This window comes from Rattus norvegicus, chromosome 1, assembly GCF_036323735.1.
Source record: "Rattus norvegicus strain BN/NHsdMcwi chromosome 1, GRCr8, whole genome shotgun sequence".
In the NCBI taxonomy this organism is placed as follows: domain Eukaryota; kingdom Metazoa; phylum Chordata; class Mammalia; order Rodentia; family Muridae; genus Rattus; species Rattus norvegicus.
In genome coordinates, this window is record NC_086019.1 from 206,143,937 (window position 1) to 206,157,817 (window position 13,881).

Sequence of the window (13,881 nt, forward strand, 5' to 3'; positions counted from 1 at the left end):
AGGCAACTGTCCTGGAAGAAATGCCACCCTTCCCTGAGCGTGAGTCCTCCATCTTGGCCAAGCTGAAGAAGAAGAAGGGCCCAAGCACAGTGACTGACCTGGAGGAGACCAAGCGTGAGCGAAGCATCGATGTGAATGGGGGCCCCGAACCCGTTCCAGCCAGCACCAGTGCTGCGGTGGGTCCCTGCCACTGCAAACTTGGAGCCCATCAAGGCCCCATACCCCCAGGGTTGGGATTAAGAGGGTGCCTGTGAGACAGCTTATGTTGAGAACTGAGTCCAGTGGAGTCCAACCGTGGGCATGCAGTCAGGTGTGCCCCTGAGCCTAGGATCTCCAGGACAGCCTATTCCATGAGACCAGGTTATGGCTTCTTGGGACGAGGCCAACAGCTGTGGCTCTCTGTGGTAACTTATTGTGTAAGAGGCCTGGTGTGTGTTCTCCGTTGATTTAGAACGGCTTGCCCTTTGTTTCCTGTAATGACTTGGAAACAGACTTCTCCTTTATGTGGCAAAATGCAAGTATTTCTGTGGATGGAAGAATACAACATCTGATGTTCATTGGTGGGAAATGCCACTTGGAGAGCTTCGTTACTGTCTTTCTCCAACTAAAGTAGGACTAGGAATATGGTCTGTAGATGTGGTTCATCAGATGTGGTTGTAGACTTTTCTGGTGGTCAGCCTCTGTGGCCCTGTCCCATTTGGGGGAACTATCTGAGAAAAGACATCTGTGTTGTTGCCCCTGAAAGAGTTATGTAGCCACATGAGCGGACCCAGGAGCCCACTTTGTCCCCAGCATCCCCTTCCCTCTTTGTGTTGTCCAGCAGTAGCAGCAATTAGGCTTCTTGCTGGCCTGAGGCCTGGCAGGCTGTCACTCACACTTGTGGCCCTCGCATGGCAAGACTTTGGGTACACATCATCACATACCTGTACGTGCACTTAGAAAAAACACAGCATATTACAGCCATTTCACACCTATTTCCACACACTTGAGCATTCTTTGCTGAAGCTCAGTTTGAGGCCTGGTCCTGTTGGAAGGAGTTCTGTAGCTGCGTCAGACCATTGCTACCTGTGTGCAGGGTATTTGCAGCCACTGAGCACGTGCTCTGTACATGGTGTGCTGTATTAGAATTAGAATGGATTTGGGATCAAATTTCACGATGTTTGCCTTTGTGAACAGCCAGTAGAATGTCTAAAAGTCATTCACAGTGACTCTTGAAGGCAGGGTCTTGTGTCAGCAGCAGCCAGCATTTATAGACTAGCTGGGGAGTGCTGTGGACTGCACACAAGTGTGTATGTCAGCTGTGGTGTGACTTACCTTTGGGTAAGTCAGATCTGGGAGTGAATGTGGGTGACAAGCTGTGCCCTTGTCCTGTGTGATGCTGTGACTTTAAGGGCTGTTTGAGACAGGGTTTCTCTTTGCCCTGGCCATCCTGGAACTTTCTATATAGACCAGGCTTTGAACTGAGAGATCCTCCCCTGCCTCTGCCTTCAGAATGCTAGGACTAAAGGTGTGTGCCACCACCACCTGGCTTTAAGGACTCTTTCCTTGTGCTTTTACCTAGACTGAAAAGCAAGGGTTTTTGTAAGAGGCGTGTGTGCTTATCTATCTGCCCTCTTTCATAATTGCACTGGATTTAATCCCGAGCCAAAAAGGCATCTGAGCAAGTTGCTTGCTTACCTTTGCATCTTTTTTCTTTTTTGAATCTTAACAGTTTTATTAATTAAATTTGTTCTTTGATAATTTCATGTGTATAATATATACTGAGTACTCTCCTTCCACTTTCTTAACCCCCTTCCACCCTTGTACACACCTTCCTTTCTACATACTTCTTTCTTTCATTCCTGTCAACAGTCAGTCATGGATGAGGGAGGATTGACAGGGCTCTAGGCCTCACTGATGAACTCGTGGCTACTGATAGGTGCTGGGAGAGGTAGAGTCATTGTCTTCATTGTACATCACTGCTGAGCCCATCAGGCTCCAATAGATGACTCCAAATCCAGGATTAAACAGATGGCCCATGCTAATCTCTTAAACCAAGTCTTCATATTGTAGCCTGATTTACTGTGCAGCCCAGGCTAGCCTAGAACTTGCTATATATAGCAGAGGATAACTTACAACTCTCTGTTCTCCTGTTTCTACCATGTGCAAACTTTATTCCTTTTGAATAGTTGAAAGTAATGTGCATAGACCTACTTCTTTTTTTTTTTTTTCCCAGAGCTGGGGACCGAACCCAGGGCCTTGCGCTTCCTAGGCAAGCGCTCTACCACTGAGCTAAATCCCCAACCCCATAGACCTACTTCTTAAGCCATACCTTTTTTTTTTTTTTTTTTTTTGAACTTTGTTTTTGTTCATATAGCCATTTGTGGAAAAAATGCAGGCGATTTTCTAGCTGTGTAAAATTATGGTGGAATTCTGAGTGTCTTCATCTGAACTCAGGGGTAGGCTCACTTTGTAGGCGGGCAACCAACAGCTCTCACTTGCTGCTCTGCAGTCTTTGGATTGCTCCCCTCTCCTCTCCCAGTACCTGACCTTGGAGTAGACCCAGGGCTCTGTGGGGTTCAGGTGTCCGACTGTCTATGCTGATGCTCCCTTTTCTTCTCTTCCAGTCCACACCTTCTCCATCAGCAGACCTGCTGGGTCTGGGGGCCGTTCCCCCTGCTCCCACAGGGCCCCCTCCCACCTCTGGCGGTGGGTTACTGGTGGACGTGTTCTCAGACTCAGCTTCTGCAGTTGCACCTCTTGCACCCGGCTCTGAAGACAACTTTGCCAGGTATCCTAGTTTCTGAGTACTGCCTGGGAGCTGGGGTGGGACTGTACCTCATTGGTGGTGTGCCTAATCCCTAGCACCTAATGGACAGTATTAGGCCTAGTGTTCTTCAGACAGAGACCATGTGGGCAGCTGTGCTTTGTTTTAGAGTTTATGGCACATCTATTTCTTCTCTTTGGAATGTTTGGTAAATACTCTGAGCTTGTTTCTTCTTTCCCACTTACCATCTCCCACCTACTCCCGCCTCCCATGTGCTTTCAGCTCTGTCAGTCTTTTTTCTTTGTCTGCCTATGGCATCTGCCATCTTTAAGGAAACCCCCTCAGCTCTGGGTATAGATAGCTGCCTTCTTACCACTGTCTCAGGCGCTTACTGACCCCATAGATGTCCTCTGCTTACATGCTCCTTGTCCAGCTACTTAAAGGTTTGGGATCACTTTTCCTTCTCCCTTGGCTGATTTTGCTGCTTCCCTGCTGCTCCCTGCCCTGCTTTTGTTTGGGTCCATGGGTGGTGTGGGGCTCCTCACTTTTACCCTCCAGTGGCAGTGCATTTCTGTCTGGGGAAGATTAGAATGCATCAGAGGATGGTCTTTGCTTCCTGCCTGGAGATGATAGCAGCATTCTTGTGATCTTAGGGTGTCCATTTCCTCATATTCATTTTGGACATGATCCTTCCTTCCTGTTAGGAAATGTGTGTTTGGAGTGTGTATTAGGGGCAAAGCTGCCTCTGTGGGCTGTAAACAGGCTTCTGATAGCTGGAGAGTACTGACTTGGTGTTTGACAATTCTGGAAAACCCAGCTTCCCAAGCCCTTGTTGCAGAGGCAATGTGGGGATCCAGCCAGTTACCCTTTTTGACAGGGTCTGCATCCAGAAATACCTTATTATTCTTGCTCTGTTGTCATTTATCCATGACAGCCATAGGCCCTGGATCAGCTCCTCCCTGCTGTCCTGTGAAGATTGGGGGTGGGGAATGTGGGTGGATGTCATCTGCAGACAGAGTCTTCTTCTGTTGATCTAAGCTTCCCAGCTCCAGGAGGTCATGCACCTTTACCTTTTCCCTATCTCAGCCTGCTGACCTGGTCCTCTCTAAAGGTTCTCGGTCAGTTCTTTAGGGCATGAGCCTGTGCAGAGATTTGCCTGTCTTGGTTTTGCCAGGCCTATCACTTGATGCTTACTTGGTACATTGTGGAAGACCCTGTTGCTTTGGTCAGTGCAGCAGGAATGAGGGAAGTTGAATCCTCCGTAAGCCTGCCATGACTGTTGTTCACCTGTGAGGTACCTGGGGTCAAAGTACAGTTGAAGGGACCTTTTGGAAGCAGCCAGCCATACAAGGATGGTAGGGGCTTCTCTGTCATGTGGATAGTAGATTGGTACCAGACCCAAGGGCATAACTCCACAACCTCTGCTTAAGTTCCTCAAGTAGCATCCAAGCTGGGCCTGGGTAGAAGGCTGGCCCAGTTGGGGAGGTGGGGGCATCCTGAGCTCAGCCACATCCTATGAGGTAACAGTCATCCCATGTATGTTGTTACGTGTTCTCAGAAGTGTTGGGGAAATGGTCTTATGCACTGTGTTTTATTTGGGAGATCTCAAGCATATCCAGAGCTGGGCAGATAGCTGTTGAGTTGTGACCTGGGTGACTTGAAAGCTGGAGGTGTCTGGTGTGCTCACAGGAGACTCTGTCTCTATTCCTCTAGTGGACATTGTGCAGAGTGTGGCCACCAAAACTCCCTCTGTCCTGAGTGCGCAGGCACAATGTGATCGATAGCTTCCCTGTGTGTTGTGATCGATAGCAACAGCTCTTTCCGCCTAGCGCTGATAGCTGTGGAAAAGTTGATTGAGTTGGTTGATGTATGATCTAGGGCAGAGGTCATTCACCTTGGTTCCTGAGTCTGCTCAGGTAGCCATTGAGACCTTTAGGTGTGTGGCCACATGCGACTGTCCCGGGCATAGAGGAGGTCCAGCTGCACCTTGTGCATTCCACCCAACCCTAGCCTCTTCAACTCCAGACCTCCCTGGGTGACTAGTCACAGGAGACACCATCTGTTTCTCAGAGGTACCTGAGGAGGCTTGCCACAGGCCCCTGGCTCTGGGTCTAGCTCTGTGGACCATGGTAAGGTCCTAGAAGCCTTTCCATGTCTTTCCCTGTCTCCACAGAAGTATTTTAGCCCAAAAATACTTTAAGCCCTTTCTAAAACAGATTCTTCTACTTCCTGTGTGTGGCTCTGAGTGACCCTTCACTCCTTTCTCCTAGGTTTGTTTGTAAAAACAATGGTGTGTTGTTTGAAAACCAGCTGCTTCAAATTGGACTGAAGTCAGAATTTCGGCAGAATTTAGGTATGTGTTCCATTTTACTTAATGAAAATTTCTTTAGAAATTTTTGGAAATAGCCAAGCATGGTCACACACATCTGTAATCTCAGCATTTGGAGGCAGAGACAGGAGAATGGAGAGTTTGAGGGTACTCTGTACCAAATGGTGTCCCAGGCAAGCCTAGGTTACATAGTGAGGCCTCCCCCAACAAAACCTTTTTCTTAAAAAGCCAGGGGCGGTGCCTCCATCTCTAGAACCTCTGGTGTTGTTTTTCTGAACTCTAAGGACGTAAGTGTCAATAGGATCTGCCGGCTGACACAGGGAGCATGTCCTGGTTGGTTACTGTCAGAGCATGGCATGTTTGAAGGACAGTCCTAGCTGTTAGAATCAGCAGGCAGGCTGGCTGATAGACTCAGGCAGAAGCTATAAGTGTCTAGGTGCCTACCATGGTGTGCAGGCTGGTTCTCAAAATGCCCTCGAGGGCTGTTTATGGCCCTGCCAGCATCCTGACATGGGAACTACAGAAGGAGACTCTAGGGCAGATGTGAGAGACTGAAGAGACGACACTCCCCATTTCTAATCTTGCCATGCTTTTCTTTGTCTAGTTGACTTTAGTTTTATGTTTGAAACAGGTTCTTATGTAGCCCAGGCTGTCGTCAAATGTACTGTGTAACTGAGGCTGGCCTTGAACTCCTAATTTTTCTGCTTCTACCTCTGAAGTGGTGGGATTACAGATGAATGCTACTGTGCCCACCTGCCATACTACTTTTAAACTAGAAACTTGGTGTGATGGCTCTGTGAATAGTCCTAACATTTAGGAGGCTGAGATGAGGGGGGACTGTCATGAGTTCAGGGCTAGTCAGGAAGTTCTAGGCCAGTGTAAGCTACAGAGAGAAACCAAACAACTGTTTAAACAAAAATAAAACAAAAAAAATTAGAAAAAGTTCTTTTCAACTTTAGCAATAGTCATAGCTCACAGTAAGTAATTGTAGCTGAGATTTCGGGGATCACTTTGACTGTTCATGCTAAGTGTGACATACTTTGTATAAACCACCTCTGTTTCCTCCTAGGTCGAATGTTCATATTTTATGGTAACAAGACCTCCACGCAGTTCCTAAACTTCACTCCAACACTAATCTGTGCTGACGACCTTCAGACTAATATCCTTGCTTACCTCTAGGCTCTCAGACAGACAGACAACAATGGGGTTAGAGGAAATTTCGAGGAGGATGTGTTTGTTAAAATGGCATTTTTTCCTAGTATCTAGGACAAAGCACGGGCCTACCCTTTGAGTTGACCTGATGGTGCATCAGACGCCACCCATACCTCTGTCACTCTTTGTTTGCTTGTTTTGTTCTCCTGTGATCTCAGTAAGTCCTTTGCCCTGTGAAATCCCCCACAAGGAGCTGTGGCCAGAGGCAGAGTGATCCTGTGGTAACTAGCTAGTGTGATGCATCTCAAGCCCACTGGTGACGTGTGCGTGGGCAGCCTCTGCTCGGGCAGAGGATGGATCCATGTGACCCGTCACGAATGGTCTGGTACGTTGGGTTCTTTCAGTTGAGGACTGTCAGAGAGGACGGCTGGCGTCTGCGGACAGTGACCAGGGATGCACTGTACCCCGTTCATAGTGTGTAGAACAATGAGTGTCATCTTTGTAGCAGATCTCTGTTCATTTGGAGATGATCTATTTAAATGCAGCCATCTGGAAACAAGTAAGAAACACAGATGTGGTGTTTAGGGCTGTGTCTCGGTGGAAGCATGCACACCTATTCAGCATAAGCAGGAACCTGGCAACATCTCCAACAGCCCCTGCTGTGCACACAAACTCCCTTTCAGGCAGCTCCTTTCCCTGGGTCCATGGGGTCATGAGCTATGGGCACCGGATGCCACAGAGAGTGCAGAGGGAAGCAGAGGCTGCCTGTGACCAGCCATGGCTGCATGGGCCCTGGATGCAAAGGTGAGAGAGCTGAGAGGTTCCTGTCTATTTTGCAGTCTCTGGCTTCCGTAAGTTCAGAGCTGAACTAATCTGTAATGTGCCTTTCAGTTAATTAGCAGGCATGGCTTCTGCTGAGCACTTTTAGTTCAGAGCTTGGCTCTGCAATGCTAAGTATGCAGCTAGTGTACAAATTCTAAGGTCTTAGGGGAAAGGTCTGGCCAGATACATTTGGCTGTAGGTAGTCTGGGCCGTTGGGACCTATTGAATGATGGAAGGGCAAGCTGGTAGTAGCGCTGGACCTTGGTTTACTTTAGCTGTTGGCAGGTCGATGAGTAGGAGCCTCTGCTGCCTTCTGTGGTGGGCTGGCTGGACTGGGCCCACTCTCCCTGTCTGCCTGTATTCCTTAATGCACTCACATCTGAACCTGCAGACTAAGCCCGTGGACCCAACTGTGGATGGGGGCGCACAGGTGCAACAGGTGGTCAACATTGAGTGTATATCTGATTTCACAGAGGCACCTGTCCTCAACATCCAGTTCAGGTGAGTGGTGTGTGCCTCCTGTGTCCTTTTGCAACCAGTGTGCTTCTCTTCAACATTAGTGCTGTGTCACTGTGCATATGTGCAGAGTAGTGCCAGGCCTGGAAATCTAGACCATGGAGCATGTGGAGAGGGGAGCTGGTTTCTGTGACCATGGCATGGTGCCACAGGGTGTGAGTCTCCTTTGTGGTCTGTGGAGCTAGGCTATTTCTGACCCAGATGATTTCGTGGTGAGAAATGGAAGGGCTTGCCCCCCTGGGAGTCTGAGAGCCACTCTCCATGCTGCCTGTTGAGGCCTGCTTAAGAGGAGAGTTTGCAGGGTAAAGGTGGTGACTGGTTTGGAGGCAGGTATCTGGACCGTAGTATGTAGCCTCCTTTCCTTTTTTATTGACCACAGTAGGGTGGATGGGATCATGGTTCCTTCTTGAGGAGCTACAAGGCTAATTGATTTGATAGAAGTTCTGCTTAGGTTTGTCCTGGGTCTTTGTTTGTCAAAGGAACAGGACTGAAGGGAACTGGTCACTGACACTTCACACAAAGCAGTGGTTTGGTCCCCTGATCACCTGTGAGTGGAGGGGTAGATGGAGAATGTGGCTTAGCCCCTCCAGGAGTAATACTGCTGGTATGCAGTCTTTGTGGTCATTATTGGGGTGGGTAGCTACATGGCCATTTTCTAAGCCCAGAAGATTCACCAACTAAGACATTCTGGTTCTGTGTTTGTTCTCCATAACATGACTCTGTTGTTATAGGTATGGTGGTACCTTCCAGAATGTGTCTGTTAAGCTTCCCATCACTCTCAACAAATTTTTCCAGCCCACAGAAATGGCTTCTCAGGATTTCTTTCAACGTTGGAAGCAGTTGAGCAAGTAAGAGGAGTGAACTATGGGTGGAGAGGGGAATGGGGATGCTGTCTCTGGAAAGGATGCTGTGTGGGTTTCAGCATAGCTTTTAGTACTAACATTCTGTTCTTTTAGTCCACAGCAAGAAGTGCAGAATATCTTCAAAGCAAAGCATCCGATGGACACAGAAATCACTAAAGCGAAGGTAGAATGCTGGTAGGGTGCCATCTGGCAATGTCCCCGAGGCCAGTGCTGGGGCCAGTGAGTCTTGACCTGCCTGTTCATTCTCTGTAGATTATTGGATTTGGTTCTGCGCTCCTGGAAGAAGTTGATCCAAACCCTGCAAATTTTGTGGGTGCTGGCATAATACATACCAAAACCACCCAGATCGGCTGCTTGTTGCGCCTGGAGCCAAACCTGCAAGCTCAGGTGAGGGCTTTGCAACAGGAGGATGGATATGCTTGTGTCGCTGTTTATTTCAGTGTGGTTTATTTATAGAGATACTCAGATACTAAGGGTTGTTGGTCATGGTGACAGTGCAGACATTTAGACAGCTCCTGGCCAGTGGAGCACATCATGTTTCTATCTCCTCACCGAAGGCCCAATGTGCTTCCACAGTACCTACCCCTGAGCTCTGTCTAAGCAGCGCTCCCAGTGCTGTCTTGTTCTGTGTCCCTTTCTGGAAGTGTTGGACATTTGCCACTTGTGTCAGCAGTATTCCTCTAGAGACCCCACTCTGTGTGCTCTGTTCTGAGTATGGATACTTTTCACAGCACTTGGTGGTTTGGGAGTATAGTGGTCAGCTCACAGGGTGGTACATAGTTAACTTGATGAGAAGCTGCCAAGCTGGTTGTGTATGCCTGTAATCTTAGTACTCAGGAAGAGAGGGCAGGAAGAGTGCCCAGGCTACACAGTTAGACTGTGTCTTAGTGCCCGGGCTGCAAACACCAGCTTTCATTAGACTTTTCACTGGTGAAACAGTGGTGCTTTGGGGGGGGGACTGCTGTGAGTGGTGAGGCCTGGGCTACAAAAGTACTGCTAAGATCAGCCTGGGCTCAGTGCCCACTCACCCTGCTGCTCTCTCTTTCAGATGTACAGACTCACCTTGCGTACCAGCAAAGACACCGTCTCTCAGAGACTATGTGAATTGCTGTCGGAACAGTTCTAATCCACAGACCAGAAGATCAGGCTCTTTGTTTGTGCGTCTCTCTCGTCTCTCTCGTTTGTCTTTGTACCACACTGCAGATAAACACCCCTTGTCTGAAAACTGCCATTCAAGGCACCTCCAGTCCTACACCTACAGCCAGCCCCTGGGTGTGGAGGGAATGCAGGACACAGTTTGAGAAGGGCTGCAGCAGGCCTGCCCCGTCAAAGAAGGGTGCCTGGGCCTGGGAAATCAAGGCAGTCCTGTGGTTCAACCTACAAATTAAAGGGAAATTAGAAATTTGAACGAAAGTGGAAATTTTGTTCAAATTTTATTAAAATGCCACTGGTTCAATCTCAGAATCCAGAAATAGCGCCATGTGCTTATAGGGTTAACACAGGGCTGTGTGACCATGCTGGATGGTGAGGGCAGTGGCTTAGAGGTGTGTGACCTCAAGGGCCGGGCAGTGTCCATGGAGTTTGCTGCAGCACTGCCTGACGGTGCTGAAGTGCTTGTGCTTATAACTGTTGGCAAACTCCATGCCCACTCGTGGCAGGGCCCTGTGCCTAACAAGCCAGTGTTCTTGAAGGGACAGTCTGAACATTTCACCACTTTTTTGAGATCCTAGTTTTGCAGCATGGTGGGCAAAGGGCTTCCTCTTGACTTTGGAAGACATGGATGTCACCCATCTTTTGTTTTTATGAATGTACTGTCCCTATGGTACCTTCTGGGGACCTGAAGGCTATGTGGGTGGGGTGATGAGGTAATGACTGTGAGACACGCTTCTCTCCAGAGGGTCTTGGTTGGTGCCCAGTGCTCTGTCCTCACTTCTGTGAAGCCCTTGTGGTTGGGTGGGAAAGAGAGACCTAAATGTGGCAATGGAGTGACAGGCTGGAGCGAGAATGGCAGCCCAGGCAGGTGCTGCACTAAGGATGCACTGGGCTTCCTAGCTCACGGGCCAGTTAACCCTTTGTGGGCATTGGACTGTATGTACAGCCCATCAGGGGAAGAGCATAGGCCACATCAGCAGCTCAGGCTTGGGACCTTGCACTCTGTCTTGAGGTGATGCCCAGGACTGCTACAGACTCAGCTGTATAGGGTCAGCGGTACTTACACAGCAGTGTTGATGTCCCTTGCCCACTGCAGCACTAGGGGTGGTCACTTAAATGAGGATGTTTTTTGCCTCAGCCTCAGGCTGCTAGCCTGTCATGGTGGGTTTGAGGGCTGCAGCAGGGCTCCAGCCTACTCAGGCTCCCGTAGCCCCACTCTGTCCAGCCCAGGCAGTTAGTCAGAACAACCAACACCTGTGTGCTGATCAGTGCATTCCACAAAGCCCTTGGTCTGCCTGTCATGTTGTGACCCACGCCTGCCATGGCACAGGCTTCTTCTGTTCCAGATGGATGACCTAGCTGTGGTCACAGTGAGCCTCCCAAGTCCCCTTGCTCTAGTAGCTGGACAGTGTGGCTGTCCATTATGTACAGTCCACGCACTATTGCATGGACCGTGTGGATAGCTCAACCTGTGTACCATGTGCTGCCCAGTGATGGTGTCTCGATCAGTAACGTCCCAGCACACGGAAGCTGCTGGGGCATAGGCCCGCCCTCCATGACTACCGGGCCTCCATTAGTCCAGTGTGCTTGTTCTCAGAGAAAAAAAAAAAATAAATGCTAGGACAGGAAACTGGAACATGTGTGTGGTTTTTGTGGGGAGTGTCCTGGATAGCCTTGAGACCATTCCTTGAGGAATTGAGTACAACTTAGAGCAAAGACCCTCTCAATTGAGGGGTAACTCAGGAAGTGACTTTCCTGACGCTGATGCTGAGTGTACCCTAGGCTGGGTCCACACACTGCCTAAGCTCCACTGAAATCCCGCACCTCGAGGCTTTGGTCTAAGCACATAAGGCCTATGGGCTCAGGACTTCCTTCCCTGCCCTAGGCTGAGACTGTGCAAGAGAGATGGTCCTTGCCTGGAGAGCCAGGGAGATGGTGGGTTTCACTACACTTGGCAAAAATCCTGGGTGGGAGCAGCTCATAGGGCTGGCAGTCTTTCTGCCCTAGCCCCACCTAGGACATGGACCTCTACAGTTTCAGGTCCTAATGGCCTAGCCTGTGCAAGCGTTTGTGATATCATGCCCAGGATTCTGGAGGACTGTAGCAATGTGTACACAGCAGGTTCTGCCTTGAAAAGAACCATTTTATTTGGAATCTGCTCATTGTTGGGCGACGGCCTCCTGTCCAGCAAGTGCCAATGCCTTTTTTTCTTTCCTTTTTTCTTTCCTTGTGTGTCTGCTGCTTATCTTGCTGCTTGTCCCCACCCAGGACTCCTACCCCTGCATCTTCCTCCCACCATTCTCCTCATCTCTCCAGGTGTCCTGCAGTCTTAGCATCTGCTTCTGTGCTCTGATGTCTTGGGCAATATAGCCAGAGGCCGGGAGGTGCTGCTGTGCAGGCAGACAGGAAATGTCCAATGCATCAAGATTGAAGGGATGCCACTTTATTTCCACCATAAGGCCTGTTTTGCTTGGTCAAGGTGTACAGGAGACGATGGTAGGAGGCTCTGCATGACAGCTATTTCTCTGTAGCTACCTCAGGATGAAACGTGGTCAATGTCTCTTGGAGGCCATGCCCCTGGCCAATAAAGGGTTTGCATGTTACCAGTGTTGGGGAGGTAATGAGAATAGCATTTTCTTGTACCCAGAGGCTAGTTGGTGCTGTTCAGTTCTTGCATTGCAGGGAACTGCATACACAGCTGCTGAACACTTGGAGAGTGAGTGTGAGCTGCTGACCTGGTGCATTGGGATCTGGGCAGGGCAGCAAGAGTTGCTTCTTGTAGGTACTAAGGGGCTGACAGCAGCCACAGCTGGTCTCCAGCTGCAGGGTGTCCATATTGATACTGCCAAGAAACAGAGACCAGCAAGGTCAGAATTCCCCCTGACTCCCAAGGCCAGGCCCTCTGAAGCCAGCACCTGCTCATGGGCAAGGCAAGTGTGGCCAGAGTGACCTGCCTAGACCTCTGCCAGTCAGAACTGGCATGGGAACCACTGAGAGCCCAGCTCCTGTGAGGTTTCTGGCCCCAGCAGACAGGAGGGTGTTTGCCAGCAACTCACCTGACAGAGGAGGCACAGAAACCCTGGCAACGAGTTAGAGTCACATTTGCCACACAGCCCTGGTAGGTAATCTGGTGCTCCTCTTCTTGCAAGCTGCAGGCCCCTGAGGATGGAGGCCGAAGAGGGGGTCTGAGATACTACCTTGTCCCCATCTGACTCGTCCTACGTAGCTCCTTATCCTTCCAGTTTTCAAAGCCTTCTTAAAGGATCTGGCACTGAGCCAGGCTCAAGTGAATCTGAGTCAGTTCCCCAGAGTCCCCAGTAAAGGTGTCTTAGGCCTGTTGGATGGGAGGACATACTAAGGGCCAAGGAGGGTATCGGAGGAGAATGTCTGTATCCCTCACAAGAGAACATACAATATCTGAGAAGAAGCATTGTGCCACCTGGGTTAAGGGCGCAGCAGAGAAAGCCTTTTCCTCTGGGCTTCAGGATGACAAATGGTAGTGACACTTCAGCAGTCAGGCTGTACTGTTGGCCTTAGGATCTGCCAGTATGGGCAGGTTGGGATGGTATATTACCTACAATCAGCTCTCGGGAGGCTATGCCGAAAGACCGTGAGTCAAGAAGAGCCTGGGTTGATACTGCCCATGAGGAACTTGGGTTAAGTAAGGTGGCTCAACAGGTAAAGGGGCTTGTCACCAAACCTTATGACCTTTTCGTCTCTAGAACCCTCATGACAGAACTGGCTCCTGCAAGTTGTACCCACAACATATTAAGTTAAAAATGATATGTGAGCCAGGCATGGTGCATACAGCTGTTACCCTAGCACTTGGGAGGCAGAGGCAGGTGGATTGCTTGTGAGTTCAAGGGCAGCCGAGTCTACAAAGTGAGTTCTAGAACAGAAACCCTGTCTTGAAAAACAATAACAAAACCAAGATAAAAAAAAAAAGTATTTGTGGGTGACAGATTTGCACCCTGTATCTTCTCTCATGTATCCAAGTTTATCCCTGGCCTACTTCTCCGAGGAGTTTTGGGGTGATCTCTTCCTGTGCTGTAACACTGCTTTCTCGCCTTACTTCTTGAGGCTGTTTTCTCAGGAAACAGCCTGAACTTAAACAAGCTGTAAGCACAAACAGTTACTGATTGCTGGCTCTGTGAAGACCCTGCATGAAGGAGGCCTGGAGCTTGTGTGGGAAACCTGGCCCCAAGTTGCGTGCTCTGAGTGGAACCCTCAAGGGTGTCTGTCCTCAGAGTACATATTGAATTCCAGTTGCTGTGCAGGCTGACATTGTGCTGGGATCACGT

General features: G+C 49.4%; 2 protein-coding genes across 3 annotated transcripts in view; one reads left to right on the plus strand and one right to left on the minus strand.

Annotated features, from left to right (window-relative positions):
- The window catches only part of Ap2a2 (adaptor related protein complex 2 subunit alpha 2), a 73,291-nt gene extending 62,081 nt beyond the window's left edge, over nucleotides 1–11,210 (plus strand). Inside the window, exons 14-22 of one of the 2 annotated variants that reach the window (XM_008760010.4) lie at nucleotides 3–176; nucleotides 2,607–2,770; nucleotides 5,017–5,099; nucleotides 6,145–6,234; nucleotides 7,427–7,550; nucleotides 8,297–8,413; nucleotides 8,522–8,591; nucleotides 8,681–8,815; nucleotides 9,477–11,210. In XM_008760010.4, coding sequence (XP_008758232.1) covers nucleotides 3–176; nucleotides 2,607–2,770; nucleotides 5,017–5,099; nucleotides 6,145–6,234; nucleotides 7,427–7,550; nucleotides 8,297–8,413; nucleotides 8,522–8,591; nucleotides 8,681–8,815; nucleotides 9,477–9,554 — 1,035 coding nt within the window. In that variant the 3' untranslated portion in view covers nucleotides 9,555–11,210. The remainder of the gene's footprint in view (nucleotides 1–2; nucleotides 177–2,606; nucleotides 2,771–5,016; nucleotides 5,100–6,144; nucleotides 6,235–7,426; nucleotides 7,551–8,296; nucleotides 8,414–8,521; nucleotides 8,592–8,680; nucleotides 8,816–9,476) is intronic. The other variant, NM_031008.2, reaches the window with a different exon arrangement.
- A 679-nt stretch (nucleotides 11,211–11,889) lies between these two features.
- Nucleotides 11,890–13,881, minus strand: part of Muc6 (mucin 6, oligomeric mucus/gel-forming) — a 38,559-nt gene continuing 36,567 nt past the window's right edge. Inside the window, exons 33-34 of the mRNA XM_039098009.2 lie at nucleotides 12,637–12,739; nucleotides 11,890–12,422 (exon numbers count right to left, since the gene is read on the minus strand). Of these exons, the coding sequence (XP_038953937.1) occupies nucleotides 12,366–12,422; nucleotides 12,637–12,739 (160 nt within the window). The 3' untranslated portion in view covers nucleotides 11,890–12,365. The remainder of the gene's footprint in view (nucleotides 12,423–12,636; nucleotides 12,740–13,881) is intronic.